This window comes from Lethenteron reissneri, chromosome 6 (assembly GCF_015708825.2).
Source record: "Lethenteron reissneri isolate LAM-NWPU_2019-01 chromosome 6, ASM1570882v1, whole genome shotgun sequence".
Classification (NCBI taxonomy): domain Eukaryota; kingdom Metazoa; phylum Chordata; class Hyperoartia; order Petromyzontiformes; family Petromyzontidae; genus Lethenteron; species Lethenteron reissneri.
The window spans coordinates 396737-415739 of record NC_083784.1 but is presented as its reverse complement, the minus strand read 5'-3'; the positions used below and the strand labels follow the sequence as shown (position 1 = coordinate 415739).

The following is a 19003-nucleotide window of genomic DNA, read 5'->3' as shown; positions in this document are numbered from 1 at the left end:
TTATCACCCCCCCCGCTGCCCGTTTAGACCGCAGTGTCAATTGTTACACAGCACAGTCGATAGGTGGGAACTTCCTTCACACCGTACGTAGCCAACCGTGCTTATCGGTGATGCGGGGAAAGGACATCAAACTAAACACAAAACGCAGTTCTAAATAAGTGAGTTTTCAATCTGGCTCCAGTGGCTTCCTAATATATGTTTTGAGACCCATCGACTCACCACACAGAGACCCATAGACTCAACACACAGATACCCATAGACTCAACACACAGAGACCCATCGACTCACCACATAGAGACCCATAGACTCAACACACAGATACCCATAGACTCAACACACAGAGACCCATCGACTCACCACACAGAGACCCATAGACTCAACACACAGATACCCATAGACTCAACACACAGAGACCCATAGACTCAACACACAGATACCCATAGACTCAACACACAGAGATCCATAGACTCACCACACAGAGACCCACAGACTCGCCACACAGAGACCCATAGACTCACCACACAGAGACCCATAGACTCAACACACCAGGGTGCCCATGCCTAGTTCCCTTGCTGTCACACAAGACATGTACTACACCAAAACAAGTGCTCCTCGTAAAGATCGCAATGAAAACATTTCAGCCATCATTGGGTCCTTTTAACACGTCGGCTTTCACTGGGTCCTCCCTGCAGTGACCGGCACGTAGCAGCGGCTCTGGGAGCGGGCCGTGCTCGTAGATCCAGCATGTGTCACGGCGCAAGGGCTTTTTTGAGCCCCCACTATTAATAGGTCGTGCCAGCTGCTGGTGAGCAGATATGTCCAATGCGCGCCTTCAATTCCCCAGCGCCGAACCGTGCACAGTTTCAAATTGGTTCTTGGGGTTTCCCGTCGGTATACACCAGACGAGCGCGCTGATGGCCACGCTCGCCTGGAATTATCCAGCACTGTGGAGGTAGCGACGGTTGGGGGATCACCGCACACAAATGTTGTGGAAACCCCCTCCCAGGGGCGTCAAGCAGGTGCCATGCCCTGGCTCGCCAGGAGAACGGGGCGCAGCAACAATGTGGAATCGACCTGTTACACGTGGATGGGATAGAGTGTCGCCACCTCGTACGGCGTGGGGTGTCTCCGGGTGTTCCGATTTCCTCCCACGTGTATAAGCACTCATTAATTAGCTGAAAACATCTCAATATATGGAGGGCCGCAGAGCTTGGGCAATTTTTGGTCTCCCTGGATCACCCCCTGGCTGCTGACTTCCTGCTCGTCTTTGGTTCTTCGCGCATCAGAGCCGTTCGCTCCCGTCGAGAGTGAGCGAATACTGAGCAGTGAGTGTCAAGTTTAAATCATTCTAATATTGTGAGAGTTGGAAATGTTAAATTGCATGTAGCTATGTATACTACGGGGTGTTCATAAAGGTTTCATCCGTTCAAAAGAAATAGAGAACAGCGCTTTGTAAATCCACTGCTGGATGAAGTCAGCGACAGCAATCGACTTCATCTGTAAATGAATATCATTACCAAGCACCATCATCACCACCAACATCATCACCACCATCATCACGACCAACATTATCACCACCATCAGCATTATCACCACTAACATCATTACTACCAACATCAGCACCACCAACATCATCATCACCAACATCACTACCACCACCAACATTATCACCACCATCAGCATTATTACCACTAACATCACTACCACCCTAAACATCATCACCACCAACATCACTACCACCATAAACATCATCACCACCAACATCATTACCACCACCAACATCACCACCAACATCATTACCACCACCAACATCATCACCACCAACATCATCACCACCAACATCATCACCACCAACATCATCACCACCAACATCATCAACACCAACATCATCACCACCAACATCACCACCAACATCACCACCACCAACATCATCACCACCAACATCATCACCACCAACATCATCACCACCAACATCACCACCACCAACATCACCACCACCAACATCATCACCACCAACATCATCACCACCAACATCATCACCACCAACATCATCACCACCAACATCACCACCACCAACATCACCACCACCAACATCATCACCACCAACATCATCACCACCAACATCACCACCACCAACATCACCACCACCACCGTTGGTGAGGTTCGGACCAAGCGACCGGTTCATCAATATCTCAACCAACGTCGGCCATGGTGGGTAATCGAACTCAAGTTGCATGCTCCCCACTGTGCCAGCAGAGCGGGCTGACCACTGTGCCCCACCACCACCACACCACGTGCTCAGTGAGGGGTAGCCATCAGACATGCCACGCCATGTTAGACCGCTGTCATTGTTGAGGATTAGTTTGTGTCTCTATGAAGCGAGACTGAGATAATATTGTCGCTGTACCTGATTGCCTTCATTTTGAGACATGCATCGATTGTAACTGAGCATCAGGCATGGCATGATTTGGGCTTGGTTCTGGTCCTTGTGGTTTTGTGGTTGAAGGCTCATCATGTTTTAAAGGCAGTGCAGACGCAGTAAATCACTGCCCTGTTGATTTGAACAATCACTTCGCAAGCCCCGATACAGTGAAAGACCAGTTACAGAGATGTCACTTTCAGGATAAGTATTACTGTCATCTCAATACTGAAACTATCGTGTACTTCCAAAACTCGACCGGCTGGAATTCAGTTTTAAAATTGTTACCAATAATAAGCTGCGGGGAATGCAGAAAAAAATAGAGGCTGACACATTACACCAGTTTATTAATGCTACTGTAATCAATGGTGTAACTTCTATTTTATTTATACACTTACATATGTGTGTGTGCGTCATCCCCGTGTGTGTGGGCTAACGTGGAGAACAGCGGCGCAGTGGTTAGCGCACTGCGCTACGAACCCAGGGATCCGAGTTCGATTCCCGCTCACGACCATTAACAGAACCAATATCTGACCCACTCATGAGCCTTAAAATAAGTACTGGGGGTGCGCCGTGTAAAGATCAGGATTGGGGAGACATGCGGCCGGGTGTGGTGTCAGCCACCCAACCCTGTTGTGCCGTGCTGGCTTCCATAGGTGTCCACTAACATCACTTCCTCCAATCGTGTCGACAAGTCGATAATGGGGAATCTTCCTTGCTGACTAAAGTTATCTATCCACTGCTAGATGAATGCGCCATCCCTCGTGCTCCTGCGATGCCAAAACACAGCGAGGGCTTGCACGCAAGCTGACACCATCGCTCAGCCCCGGTGGCGGAACAACGGTGTATTGATTCGTGTTAAGAACCCGGAAAACTGAGTTTGATTCCTGACGACAGGTAACATCAGCGGTGCGTAATATTTGAACCATTGCTGATGTAGGACCCCCCCCCCCCACCTTCCTTATACCAACCTGTATTGACCAGCGTGGTGACGTATGGACAGGCAACCTCCACGGCTGACATCGTGGAGGCCTTCATCCAGCAGCGTATTGACATGTCTCGTCCTTAAGTGACATTTATTTTGTTTGGTAAATCGATAGGATGGATCCAGGTGTGTACATCCTCCCAACAAATGTATCCTACTCACGAGCACGATGAGAATGTGCACAGTCCCCTCGAGTTTTTTGTCAAACGAATGCCGTCACGAATCAGTCAAGCAGCCCATGTTGGATTCTATTTAATTCCAGACAAGTTACAATCAGGCGCCACTGTGAAATCGGTGCATTCACCACAGCACACTATGCCAGTCGTGCCCGTTAGAGAGAGGTAATTACGTTTTGGAAAACGGTGAGTTACTCAACTTAATCAAGTACAAACATGGCAATTTTGATTTGAATCAGTTGCGTGATATCTTCAGCTTGAAAGTGGAAAACCACGGAATGCCTTCCGTGACCTTGTTAGGCATATTATGTGCCTAACAAGAAGGACCACGGTGCTATGAGGAAGGGCTATTGCCCGAAACGTCACCTCAAGTTCAAGTTCAAGTTCATTTATTAGGTATAGCCCTGTGAGCCATTCAGTTCTTGAATCGGGTGCAACCGCAACAAACAAAAAACAAAAACATGAACAAAAAAACATCTTAAAGTGAATATGTGACTAAGTGCAAACAGAAAATCCAAGAAAAGACAGCAAAAAATATTTCAGAAAAAACACCGTACACCAACGCTGTGTGCAAAAATCCCAGTGGGATGCAAGTCAAACAACCTATTATGTATGTTTCCTTCTAAGGCCGCACACACACACGATGTCATGGACGAATGCGTTGAGTTGTTTGTTACATCAGATCCGTGTGGACATCTGACGAGCTGGAAGCCCATGTGAGCGATTAGAATAAAGGCTTCAGTTACCCACAGATGTGAAGCCTGCGAAACAGATGGCACCGTCAACCCGTCACTCGACTGGAGCCTCTTGCTTGGCAGGGGCATAGCCACTGGGAGTGTCGTGAGGGTCTGGACACCAGAACTCATACCAGGACAAAACATCCTTGGATGAGTCCGCATTTTTCTCCCTTTAACAAGGCGACATAAATGCCGATCATGCTGAATACGGAACCTTTCAATATCCCCATTAACAATCGGCTGGGTATGCGAGTCAGTATCCAGCAGTTGTGTAGCCTGAATATAATGATAGCTCAGAAGAACTCCTCTCGTTTGCGACAAAATGTCAGGAGTGTTGGAACGTCCTGGATGCTGTCTGTTATCCAATCAATAACCACCGAGAGCCGTTCGTGTGGGAGGGCTCCCCAAACTTCCCGGCGTGGCCCGGCGCGTGTCGCTAGTTGTGTAGCAACCGTGCAGCCATCGCCGTGGTCGTCCGTCGTCAACTCACAGCGGTGATTTATATAATTATTCACCGTCAGGACCACAGGAGCGAAGCATGGCAGCACAGCCGCCCGCGGCGCGCGGCGGCAACGTCGTCGCCGCCGCCGCCTCCGCCGCCGCCTCGCTGGTGGCCGCGTCGACCCTGAGGGGCCTCCTGGGTCTGGCCGCCTCCTCCACGGCGCTGCCCCGTGGCCGGCGCGGCGTCTGTGGACGCGCAGGGGCCCGCCGCTCACCGCGGGGCCATGGCGACCTCCTCCTCCTCCTCGACGTCGCCCAACGCCACGTCGGGCGACGAGGGCGAGCCGTGCGTGGCGTGGATGGAGGTGCAGCACTTGACCTTCCACGTCGCCAACGCCTGCTTCTTGCTGGCCCTCCTCGTGCCCGGCACCGTCTTCCTGCACATGGTGCTGTTTCGGACGCTCCTGGTTGCAGGTACGACCCCGGGGGGAGGCGGGGGAGGTGGGGGGAGGGGAATGAGGATTGAGTCCAGCAGTGGTGTTGGTGCTCGCTCATTGGGGGACCTGAACAGAACACATTTTTTGGCGACAGGAGAGATGTAAACAAGAGATGGAGATGTAGGGAGATGAGAAGAGAGCTACAGATGATGACCGAGATGTAATGAAATGAGATTTGAATTCGAGTTCAGATTTGGTTCGGCCTTATTTTTTCCGCAGATCTGGGACCCCTTGGACTGCTCGAGGCCCAAAGCCTTTGCTGAGATTACTCTCGCTTCACGTCGCCACTGGCGGAATCATTTGGCCCTCTCTCCACACTCACGTTGGCACCTTCATTCACACACTGCTCGCTGGAGGTCATTCATTGTTCTCTGCTGCTCTCGCTGGATTTCCTCCCTCATGTTACCTGTATTGATAATTTCCTTCCAGTTCAAGGCACCACCACGCAAAGCATTTACCTACTGTCCTCTGCGTAAGATTGATGAAAGTTAATTGTTTAGTACGTATTTTCTTAAAACACTGTATGCCGTCATTTGAATTTAAGTCAATTATCACCTCTACATGTGTTGTATTGTTTGAAAGTGTCTCGATGATGTGGCATTTAGACCTTTTACATATGAAAATATTTAATTGTCATTGAAATTTAATTAAAATTACGAGTAAATGGCTTTCCAGACCGCCTACGGGAAGGCCCCAGCGGATGGCACCACAGCAGTGCCTCATTAAAAATAACACGCAGCTGCTCCATTTCGTGACAATCTCAGAGTAACCACCACGGGCATTATCTTGGCCGAAAATAAATACGATTTGTAATATTTGTGGCGGCATTCCCCCGTGAATACCAACTGTGCCTGGTGTCATCGCCCATCCTCAGAGAGTCACCGGCTCGTCGCTGTCATGACACCACCGGCTCGCTGGTGTCACGAAGCCTCATGGCCGTTTTGCTCTGCGTGGGTGACCTGTCGCCTCCAGGTTGCGCTCTGTTTATCACGTGGGCGGCGTTGTACCGCTGCGCCGTTGACATCGTGGTGTGGAATTCAATCTTGCTCACCATAAACCTCGTGCACCTTGTCTACCTGCTCTACCGAAACCGCCCGGTGAGTGTCACCCACCACGGCTGTCATTGTGGGGTTCACGCGAGTGGACGCCCACGCTGAACCTGGCGCTCATCGCGGAACATCGCCCCCGATGATCGCGGACCATTGCCCTCGATGATCGCGGACCATCGCCCTCGATGGTTCGGACCTGGCGGCTCTTTGTCGTTGTGTGTGGAGCGGCAGAGTGCGCTCGTGGTTCGCGCGCTGCGCTGCGAACCCAGCGACCCCGATTCGATTCCCGCTCGCGGCCAACATCGGTGATGATTATCTGAACTGGTCCTGGGACTCTCCCAGGTCTACCTATCCTCAAATCGGTACCTGTCGCGGTGTGTGATAAACATCGCCACTGGGGGCAACGGAGGCAGTCGCCCACACACCCCGTGTCTGGTCGTGCACCTCCCCGGCTTCACCTTGCTTCTCGGTGTCGCCGGCGGGGGCCGTCTCCCAGGTGAAGGTGCACGGCGAGCTGAAGCGCGTCTACCGCCGCCTGTTCGAGCCGCTCAACGTGTCGCGTGAGCTCTTCCAGACGCTCACAGGACAGTTCTGCACCATCATGCGGCTGTCGGCGGGGCAGCCGTACAGCGTGGAGGAGAGCACCTCCACCGACGGTCGCCTCAGCATCCTGCTCAAGGGCAAGTGAGTCGTCGTCGTCGTCCGCGTGCCGCCGAGTCGGATCGTCATTCAACTGCCCCGCGAGCCGAACTTGCCACATCGCTCTTCACTACGGAGCAGGAGCGCACTTGCAACGCAGAGGTCGCCACCGGCGTGCTCAAATAGGGGCACGTTTCTTAAATGCTCCCCACCCCACCCCCTACCACCACCACCATCACCCCCTACCACCACCACCACCCCACTCCCTACCACCACCACCACCACCCCACTCCCTACCACCACCATCACCCCACCCCCTACCACCATCACCCCCTACCACCACCATCACCCCATCATCACCCCCTACCACCACCACCCCCTACCACCACCACCATCACCCCACTCCATGCCACCACCACCAGCCCACCCCCTACCACCATCACCCCCGAACACCACCACCCCACCCCCTACCACCACCGCCATCACCCCCTACCACCACCACCCCCTCCCACCACCACCACCACCCCACTCCCTCCCAGCACCACCCCACTCCCTACCACCACCACCACCCCACCCCCTACCACCACCGCCAGCTCTATCCACCCAGCGGTGTGACCGGGTGCACCACGTGTGGTCGAGCGGCAGGTCGTGTGCGGTGGGGTGAAGTGTGAGCGCTCCTGAGTCTTCCAAGACGTCTGGGCCAGCGTGGAAGAGTAGGCCAAATACCCTCTATCGAGGCTGTCTAGAGTTCTTACGAGTGGAGGCCTTTCCGCCAGCACTGGCGCAAGCAAGAAAACAACCCGGACCTTTCTTACCTTCTTCATATTTGTGGGTAATGCTGCTGTGAGAGCAGTCGAATAATCCAGATGTCATGGCAAGTTGGCGCAGTGGTAACAATCACGCCTCACAGCAACAAGCGCCAGGGTTTGATTGCCGACTCGAACCACTTTCTGCGTGGAGTTTCTATGCTATGCCCCTGTTCTTGCGTGGGTTTCCTCGGGGTTCTCCGGTTTCCTGGCTCGCCAGGAAAAGGCAGGACAGCAAGTAGACTAATCGCTGTTTCCATTTGTATGAGGGATAGAGCGTTTCCCCCTCACGCGCGTGGGTTTTATCCGGGTGCCCCGGTTTCCTGCCACTTGTATAATAAACACTTATCGTTAATTGGCTAAAAACATCTTAAAATAGAAACCCAATGTAGTGACAGGGCACTTCGGGAAAAGTCTCCTCCCACTTGGTGTGGCTTTCCTGGATAAACAACGAAAATAAATAATGAAGTGAAACTAGCAGCGTTGTGTCTGTTGAGGGTATGAAGCCGTGCAACGGCCACTGTGTCGGCTTGGTTGGATGTCGGTGACACTGCCCGCTAATCGGCAGTGCGAGGTGCAGTGTGGGATCACGTGACCCATGCTCTGGCTCTTGTGACTGCAGCAGTCACTTTGCGAGTCGCTCTTTACTGTCCATCGATGAAGGGGGTGACCACGTGCCCATTCCCTGTCCTGCAGCCGTTTAGGGCTGATCACTGTTTGCTGGGGAGGTCAACCCGTGGAGTTTTTGTGTATAGAGGAGTGTGCCCCCTAGTGTTTTAATTTGTAAAGAAAGTCACTTGTCAGGATCTCTTGCGTACTCTGTGGTTCTGCCTGGACCAGATCCCCTGGCTGGGCCCAGTGCGCGACGCACACTGCGATGCGTCGCGCTGTCACAGTGACGACATGGCTGTTCCGCCTCTTGTCATGAAGCCGATGTAGTTGAAGTGAAATGTTTTGAAAAACGAGAGGAGCCCTGTTTATGAAGATAATGTGTATCGCATCCTTTACATCATGGACATAAATCGGAATGTGCCATCCAAAAAAGAGCCATAATACTTGCAGTTGTTGGTCTATGGCCACGACTAGTTTGGTATATTCCAGTCTGAGGTCAGGATACCAATTATATTACAACAATACGTAACGAAAATCATGCATATGCTTGTGTCATGTAATTTTTTTCCAATGTGTGTTTCCAATAATATTTGATTTGTAATACGAGCAGCTATCAAAGGAAAATACTTTACATATTTGCAAATATTTTTCCTGCGGTTTTCAAAAGGGCAACTTTGTCATAGCAACGCAACCTTAAGACGAATGTTTGGTTCATATTGGATCGTCAGTAGTGGAGCTACTGTGCCCCTCATTACGGATGGACAAAGACATTCTTTCGAAAACGTTCACGAAAATAAATAATTAGGAATAATTGTCTCCTTTTCTTCTGGATGAGGAAGCATTTGTCCGTGTGGCCAGCTCCTGGTGGCATGTGTTGTTTTATGCTGGACGGACACCTCGTGAGAGAATGTTTACAGATTTGCTTTTCCTCCTTCCGTGCGTGTCGCCAGAATGAGGGTGACCCATCGCGACAACTTCCTGCACAACATCTACCCCAACGCGTTCGTCGACTCGCCAGAGTTCCGCTCCACACAGCTGCACCGCGGAGAAAAGTTCCAGGTGACCGCCGGGGCATGTGGCGAGCGGCGTTAGTCTCTGTGGAAACGAAGTTGGTGATGAAAATATAAATTCATCAAGGATTGCTTTTATTTTATTTCAGTCAACAATAACTATGAGAGGACAACACGAAGCGTGGTGATGGCGACGACGACCATTTTCACATTTTCTTACGAATTTCTTGACGGAAATATTTGTAGAATTTGTATTTATTTTTGTCAACAATGACTACTATGGATGGAGGAAAAGTCAGAGCATGATAAGGGAGGAGTCTACATCTACCAACAAAAGAGCAAAGCATGACTGTCCATGCCAAGACAAAAGAAACTAGTCCGAATGTACATATGTATGTTGAACTTCTTTCACACCGTATGTAGCCAACCGTGGTAATAATAAAAATAATCAGAGAGGCGAATGAAGGTGCAGATTAATATAATACCGAGGAAGACCAGCATGGTAATTGGTTGTGGAGAAATAATGTGCACCTCTCTCACCAAAATGTAATGACTAAATTTCTCTTCTTGGTTCTTTCGGTAAAGTCACGTAGAAGGGAAGTAATAAAATAATAAAAATAAAACATAATAAAATAAAATAATTCTCACGACGTTTCGGCTACAACGCAAGCAGCCGTCTTCAGGTGAAGAATGAGACACTACCAAACTAGGAGCTTATATATAAGCTGCGTTGGAGGTGGAAGAGCGCCTTAACAAAAAGAATGTGCATATGAAGAGGAATTTAGCATATTCATGGAAAATGTGTAGGCGTTGGGCAGGGGGGGTTTCAAAGTCATATTATGCCCATGCATTATGCAGGATCAGCAGCACCAAGGGGGGGTGCAGGGATTAGCAGTAACAAAGGAAAGGAATGTTAATGATATGTGGCTACAGTTACTCAACAACCACGTAGAAGACTAAAGTATAAACTACATAAAAAACTAAAGTATAAACGGCATAGCACCATCAGTATACTTACTATACTCTACAATAAGCTGAGTTACTAACAGCAAGTAATACATTACAATTCTACGTCGTAAAAATTCTATAATATGCTTCCATCTAAACTTTATTCTCTTACATCACACGAGCATATATCGTACTATATACTGCCATAGATAAACCCAACATTAAATGATATACTGTATTGCTGTAAACCAACCTATATCTTATACATTTTAATATAACACTATGTATTATTCTACACACCCTAATGTGTATCGAAATGGTTTATTACGTCCTTCCAATGATTGCTAAGCCAGAATCCATCTTCTCGGTTAAAATTGTCTCTGTGTTTGTATATGTGGATCGCCTCATGAACGAATCTCTCATGATAGCCAGATGGCTTGCAGAGAACCTCTGTCTTGGAGAAGTCAATATCATGTGAGCCCACTGAGTTGTAACAGTGATCTGCCACGGCTGAGGTGTTTGTCCTACCGTGTTTCAGGTCAGCTTTATGTTCACGGATACGGTCCGAGACATGTCGTTTGGTTTCCCCAATGTAACTGCTACCACAGAGGCAACTTAGTTTGTAGACGCCAGGGTACTGTATGTCTGGAACCACATCTTTTACAGACGGTACCAGATCACGGATTTTATGTACTGTGTTGAATCGGACCTGGATCTTGTGTTTAATCAGGATTTTGGAGATCTTTTTTGTGACCCCAGCAATGTAGGGTAAGGTGATGGTCTTGAAAGGCTCCTCAACAGGATCCTTCTTGATGGTTGGAGTGATGGCTTTGCGGATTGTGTAGTCGGAGTAACCATTAGCCTTAAGAGCTTGGCGTACGTGTTTGAGTTCACTGGAAATGTGTTCATGGTCGGAGATGCATTGGGCTCTATGATATAGAGTCTTGATGAGGGAATTCTTCTGGGATGGATGGTGGTGGGAATCCGGTTTTAGATAAGCATCCGTATGGGTGGCTTTCCTGTAGACAGAGTGGCTCATTGAACCATCAGGTCTCCTTTTGATTAGGACATCCAAAAAGGGTAGCTTGCCATCTTTTTCGACTTCCATGGTGAATCTGATGGCTGGGTGTATGGAGTTGATGTGGTCGAGAAATTGGTCTAGAGCAGCACGGCCATGTGGCCAGATGACAAAAGTGTCGTCTACGTACCTCTTCCATAAGGTCGGGCGTAGAGTGGCAGCCTGGATGGCGTCCGTCTCAAATTTCTCCATGAAGATGTTGGCTACAACCGGAGATAGGGGGGAGCCCATTGGGGTGCCCTCAGTTTGCTTGTAGAAAGTTTCATTCCAGGTGAAGTATGTATTGGTTAAGCAGTGTCTCACCAGGGGGGGTACCCCAGCATTCAGTCCATGATGAACCAAGTCTTCAATGATTGCGATAGTGTCAGGTACAGGAACCTTGGTGAATAAGGAAACCACATCAAAACTGACATGCAGGTCGTCTGGGGACAGGGCAATCCCCTTGATTGTCGATACCAGGTCAGTAGAGTTTAGTACCACAGAGGTGGTTTTTACAGTGAAAGGCCGTAGGATTTCAGACAAAAAACGAGCCAATTTATAGGTGGGGGAGTTGATAGTAGAGATAATGGGACATAAAGAAGATACACCTCTTCGTCCCATTGTCTCTACTATCAACTCCCCCACCTATAAATTGGCTCGTTTTTTGTCTGAAATCCTACGGCCTTTCACTGGAAAAACCACCTGTGCGGTACTAAACTCTACTGACCTGGTATCGACAATCAAGGGGATTGCCCTGTCCCCAGACGACCTGCTTGTCAGTTTTGATGTGGTTTCCTTATTCACCAAGGTTCCTGTACCTGACACCATCGCAATCATTGAAGACTTGGTTCATCATGGACTGAATGCTGGGGTACCCCCCCTGGTGAGACACTGCTTAACCAATACATACTTCACCTGGAATGAAATTTTCTACAAGCAAACTGAGGGCACCCCAATGGGCTCCCCCCTATCTCCGGTTGTAGCCAACATCTTCATGGATAAATTTGAGACGGACGCCATCCAGACTGCCACTCTACGCCCGACCTTATGGAAGAGGTACGTAGACGACACTTTTGTCATCTGGCCACATGGCCGTGCTGCTCTAGACCAATTTCTCGACCACATCAACTCCATACACCCAGCCATCAGATTCACCATGGAAGTCGAAAAAGATGGCAAGCTACCCTTTTTGGATGTCCTAATCAAAAGGAGACCTGATGGTTCAATGAGCCACTCTGTCTACAGGAAAGCCACCCATACGGATGCTTATCTAAAACCGGATTCCCACCACCATCCATCCCAGAAGAATTCCCTCATCAAGACTCTATATCATAGAGCCCAATGCATCTCCGACCATGAACACATTGCCAGTGAACTCAAACACGTACACCAAGCTCTTAAGGCTAATGGTTACTCCGACTACACAATCCGCAAAGCCATCACTCCAACCATCAAGAAGGATCCTGTTGAGGAGCCTTTCAAGACCATCACCTACCCTACATTGCTGGGGTCACAAAAAAGATCTCCAAAATCCTGATTAAACACAAGATCCAGGTCCGATTCAACACAGTACATAAAATCCGTGATCTGGTACCGTCTGTAAAAGATGTGGTTCCAGACATACAGTACCCTGGCGTCTACAAACTAAGTTTCCTCTGTGGTAGCAGTTACATTGGGGAAACCAAACGACATGTCTTGGACCGCATCCGTGAACATAAAGCTGACCTGAAACACGGTAGGACAAACACCTCAGCCGTGGCAGATCACTGTTACAACTCAGTGGGCTCACATGATATTGACTTCTCCAAGACAGAGGTTCTCTGCAAGCCATCTGGCTATCATGAGAGATTCGTTCATGAGGCGATCCACATATACAAACACAGAGACAATTTTAACCGAGAAGATGGATTCTGGCTTAGCAATCATTGGAAGGACGTAATAAACCATTTCGATACACATTAGGGTGTGTAGAATAATACATAGTGTTATATTAAAATGTATAAGGTATAGGTTGGTTTACAGCAATACAGTATATAATTTAATGTTGGGTTTATCTATGGCAGTATATAGTACGATATATGCTCGTGTGATGTAAGAGAATAAAGTTTAGATGGAAGCATATTATAGAATTTTTACGACGTAGAATTGTAATGTATTACTTGCTGTTAGTAATTCAGCTTATTGTAGAGTATAGTAAGTATACTGATGGTGCTATGCAGTTTATACTTTAGTTTTTTATGTAGTTTATACTTTAGTCTTCTACGTGGTTGTTGAGTAACTGCAGCTACATATCATTAACATTCCTTTCCTTTGTTACTGCTAATCCCTGCACCCCCCCTTGGTGCTGCTGATCCTGCATAATGCATGGGCATAATATGACTTTGAAACCCCCCCGCCCAACGCCTACGCATTTTCCATGAATATGCTAAATTCCTCTTCATATGCACATTATTTTTGTTAAGGCGCTCTTCCACCTCCAACGCAGCTTATATATAAGCTCCTAGTTTGGTAGTGTCTCATTCTTCACCTGAAGACGGCTGCTTGCGTTGTAGCCGAAACGTCGTGAGAATTATTTTATTTTATTATGTTTTATTTTTATTATTTTATTACTTCCCTTCTACGTGACTTTACCGAAAGAACCAAGAAGATGAATCCCTGCAGTCACGAAAGCTTTAAATCGAAATTTAATGACTAAATTGTTTGGCTAAATGTTTGAATGTTGTAGTTGATTAGACAAAGAGATGGACTACATGAAATCCACAGGTTGCCATTAGCTAGTCTAACACTATGATTAACATGTTGTTTTAGCACACGAAACGAACACTGGCGATGAGTGCATTGATGACTCCATTGCAATCCCGTGTACGATCCCCCGCCCTCCCTTTGCACGAGCAGGTGACGATCACTGCCGACGAAGACTGCGAGTTCCTGTGCTGGCATCGGGAGAGGCTGACTTTCTACCTCGAGGTGGAGCCATTCCTGAAGGAAGTGTTCAAATACCTCATCGGGAAGGACATCACCAACAAGCTGTACTCCCTCAATGACCCCACGCTCAACATCAAGGTGATGCGAAGCCTCAGATGAGCACCTGCTGCGGTGTGTAAACATCAGCAGTGGGAAGAGACAAACACGGCCGGGGCAGGCATGGTGCTGGCCACCCACCCCCTCGTGTTCCATGTAAGGACTTCTTTAGCACCGTACGTAGCCAACCATGCTAATCGGAGCGGGGGAAGGAAAATAAGGTAATGCCAAAAAACAGTCCTAACGAAATGAGTTTTCAGTTTCGAGTTGCCATTGCTGCTGAAGCTGCATGGGCAGCGTTCCCTCTGCAGCGAAATGGAGCGCGCCATTCATCAGCCGTGTTAAAATGACAAATGTCCTCAATTTAACAAGGTAATAATGGTTGGTGTTTGAAAAAAAAAGTAAATTATGCAAAATGGGCGAACGATGTAGCAAAAATCGAAGCAATAATTACGTGAAGGTTCATTAGGGAATCTCACACGTATTTAATTTTCACAATTACGTATATAATGCTCATGTATCATGTGTTTGACCTCATTGTCGTTAATAGCTAATGGGAGGGACGGATGATGAATATATCTAGCGAATGAAACGTCTATATGCTGTATTTGGTTTCTGCTTGCATACGAATGCAATAGAAAAAGACCCACTTCTCACCTCCATAGTGGCACCTAGAAGTGCTGGTGGGCCATTGACCCAGCCGTATGAATTATATGGGTACAATCGATGCATCGATTCACCAATTAAAATGAAAAATGTACATAGGAGAGAGGATAGAATTTCTCTATTTGCTGCACAGCATTTAGTTCACGTGACCCCTGCAGCCAAAAGTTTTGCTCAATGTAAATAATGACTGGAGTGACGCAACTGGGAAACACAATGGCGTACGTTGCGTTGCGAACCGTTTTCTCCGGCCTGGACCTCTCGACCTCTTGTCTCCCCCGCTCCGTCACCGACAGGCGGCGAAGTGCCTGGACCGGCAGCCGTCGCTGTGCTCCCATCTGTCCCTGACGCAGGTCCGCAACAGCCTGGCCAGCTCGTCCGAGCCCGAGGAAGGCCTCGCCCAGCTCCGCTCAACCTCGTCCAATGGGGGCGGTGAGTGAAATTGGGTAAACGTCGCCGTCATTGCCGTGATTACTCTTTGGTTCTTTCGGTAGAACCAAACTCGGGTTGAAAGCGTCAATGCAAGGGCTGTGGTCCACCTGTCCTCTCCATCGCGTCGGTCCGTCTATGGCGTGGGGTTGCGACAACTCTCATACCGACGATCCCGGTATGAACACAACTTTAGTGCCAAGTTGTGTTGTTCTCTTATACTTTCCCATGCAAAATCGGCCACATTTACCAAATGGTTGCCCACAACAAGTTGGAGTCACAGGTAAGAGTGAAAGAGGGCTATCTTGCAAATATGAAAACCCGTCGTGGCCTGAGGGTCATGCCAATTAAACACTTCCGTGGACACGCACGTCGCACAGCGTTACAGAATCCGTGCGAGTGCGTAATTCTTGTTTGTTTTTAACCAGCCAAAGAGATCGCACCACTACTGGAATCATCAGCAGGTGTGCCACCTATCCTAGTTTCCCCAGTATCATCCTGAATTTGAGGGAGCTGCCCTGGGAAATCTTTGAAGGCTTCCCAAGGTCCTGATCGGCCTTCTCACTTGTATGAAAAGGAGGCCTTGTGGGTAATGCACCTGGCCAATGACAATGATTAAGCACGTCACGAGTCAAATTGGGGTTGCTCTTTAATGCAACAATGATTCCTCTAGCACCAAGTCGGTTTTCATGATTGTGATATATTTCTATATGTTCGGCAGGGTGTCCATGCTGCACAACCCTTGGTACAACCCTAGAATATATATTAGAGCCCTAAGTGATTGCTTTGTTGCTGTGTATCGTGGTCTCCGGTGGCGGCAGGGGTCGTGTGTACCCAATGCAAAAACAATCCATTCTCGCGTTGCGTACACGAGTCGATGTGCGTAACGTGAGTATGAGTGGATGCAATCGATTACTCTGCATCGTTACACCCCTAATGATGATGGCAATGATGATATTCCTTTCTCTTCAGGCATTCCCTCACACATGCTGCCCATTGAAGAAATCGGGGAAGATGATGTTTTCCAGGACAGGTCATGAAAAAAACCCACTTAACATTGCAACCAACATCCACCCACAGTGACCAGTGAAATACAGACATTGCTGTGGAATTGACTCTGAACAGTGTTAATGTACACACAGCATATAGAAACCCTGGCCAATTACAAGCACGAAATAAAGTATCTAAAGTCTCAGGCTCTTTCAACTTGGATGTAGCAATACCCTTCATGTTCCTATGCCAACAGTTGGGAGCCTGCTAACTCGTCCTATGGAGGCTCTCTGATGCCGTCATTTGCTGAAGCGGAGCGTCTGATTGCACCATACATTGTGCGAACGGGGCCTGTAATGGCAGCCAAAGTATGTATGACCTGTTACGTGTACATTGTGTTCCCGGGCAATCTACGTCTGGACTACCGCGTAGGGATGCCGGTCGCGCCGAGTAAATATGTGTCCGGTGTATTTGTGGTCGTGCCCCGTGTTGTTCGTCGGGACGTCCGACACGTCGCTGCATGTGCTGGGAGCTCCTTCAGCAAGCTCAGGAATGAGCTCTAAGCACGTGGGTGGTAAACGTCGGGCATCTTTGCCGAACCATGATGCGTATACAACCCTAAAACACATTTTAAATTTGTCTGTCTTTAAAGTATGTATTATATGTATATAAAACATGTATTCAAACAAATGCAACAATCCTCCAGTATAATTGTTCTTGAAGCACATAGATAAAAAAAGCACAAATGTTTTAAGAGACACAACATATCATTTATTGCAGATAGTTTTACATCAATCATTCAATCTCAGCCAACACTCAACGTCACCTCAAAAAGTCTTATTTTCCCCCATTATTGCCAGACATGGTGTACAGGTAGAGGCACAGTCCGGCATTTGCTGCTCGTGCCACTGCTGGCAGATGGGGCTCCACGAGAGGGGCTCTGGAGAGGAGAGCCCCTTTGAGGCGGGGGAGTAATTTTGACTCCGCCACGCTGGGCAGATATCTTTGAAGAGGATTCTGTGCACGATATATATATATAAATATATAAACGTGATGAACTTGTGACCAATGTCGACCGCTAAACTTCTAATAGGATACTCGTACGTGTCGTTTAGGCTTGGCAGGACTAAGACGATGTTTGTCATGAGTGTTGTACCGCGACATTGTCCACGACTGCTCTGACCGCTTTGGTGTTGTGTGTGCATGTTGTATACTCCCCACAGGATTATCAGATAAAAGGCGTCGTTATGGTCTCACAGGTCAGCAATCTTTAAGACTCGATGGTACATTCCATAACTAAAGGTTCATCCTCTGTTCATTGGGATTTAGTTTTTGGTTTCTTAGTACGCCAAGCGAACGGAATTTAAAAGATTCCTTTTCTCGGAACATGAAAATGACTTTTTTTGAGGTGACTGCGAGTATGCAGCTATATCTTCACATCGCTCAGTGCCATGATACTACGACTCAGATTTATGTTCCATTAGAAGTTAAGATTACGTTTAAAAATCACGTATTACTTGTACACACTTTACGTCGGTAACGCTAAACACACGAACATTCATTATGAACGATCAAAGACAATTGTCCGACGTTGTCACTTAAGTGTTTTACAGAAATTCACTCAATTTAAACCAACACGTCACCACAATTTCTTGGCTGTCTGTTTTTCTTTTGTGTAACCAGTTTTCTGCGGGAAGACGTAAAGTCAAATTGTGTATACGCACACAATAAAACACATCCCACGACTATTGTTTTTGTGGAATTTTATAAAATGAAGATTCAATTTTGTAGTTAGCACGTTTTAACGCCTCTGAATTTCCATCTGATTCAAACCCCGAGCAATTGCAATGTTTGCATATCTCATTGCCGCTGCCAAAAAATGAATTCTTTCAAGTTTAAAATGTTTACACAACGATGCAGAAATTAGGACGCACTTTGGAATGACTTGTACTGTGTTACTGCTAAACGCCTGGCAGAGAGCAGACGGCACGTGAATGCAAGCATCACTTTTGCAAAAAGAAAAGATTAGAAATTGACGTGGTTTGGAGTCTCATTACAAAAACATTACTGAAACAGTAAAAAAAGTATGCTTAGACATAATATCCTCGTTATTTAGAAATTAATTATATATCCCTTCTGGACACAACACTGTTTCTCTCCAGAAGGGTTGATAACGCTTTGTGTTTCAAATATACTTTTTATCGCAAAACAAATCTAAAAAGACGACCGGCAGGGCAAATAGGTTACTTCCATGGTCTAGTTTATTGGTTTCATTACGAAAAGTGTGTAATTAAGGACAAGTAAAAAATCCAAATGTCTAAAGGGATATACTTATTTGTGGTTCTTCAGGTGCTTACAAGGGCATTTGGAATAGATCACTACCTCCAAGCGAATCACTGCCCTTGCAAATTATTTTGAAAACACAAAATTACTTGCAAACTTGGTTGATTGGGAGCAGGAATGTTGATTTAATCACCACGCTTTGGTGTGCACTTCTGCACACCGCACCGACACATTACCAGAA

General features: G+C 47.6%; 1 protein-coding gene across 1 annotated transcript in view; it reads left to right on the top strand.

The window, feature by feature from the left end:
- The window catches only part of LOC133355057 (uncharacterized), a 40356-nt gene extending 22132 nt beyond the window's left edge, over window positions 1-18224 (top strand). Inside the window, exons 6-12 of the mRNA XM_061572329.1 lie at window positions 4948-5232; window positions 6228-6352; window positions 6801-6988; window positions 9312-9420; window positions 14272-14439; window positions 15357-15492; window positions 16462-18224. Of these exons, the coding sequence (XP_061428313.1) occupies window positions 4948-5232; window positions 6228-6352; window positions 6801-6988; window positions 9312-9420; window positions 14272-14439; window positions 15357-15492; window positions 16462-16529 (1079 nt within the window). The 3' untranslated portion in view covers window positions 16530-18224. The remainder of the gene's footprint in view (window positions 1-4947; window positions 5233-6227; window positions 6353-6800; window positions 6989-9311; window positions 9421-14271; window positions 14440-15356; window positions 15493-16461) is intronic.
- The last annotated feature ends 779 nt before the right edge of the window (window positions 18225-19003 follow it).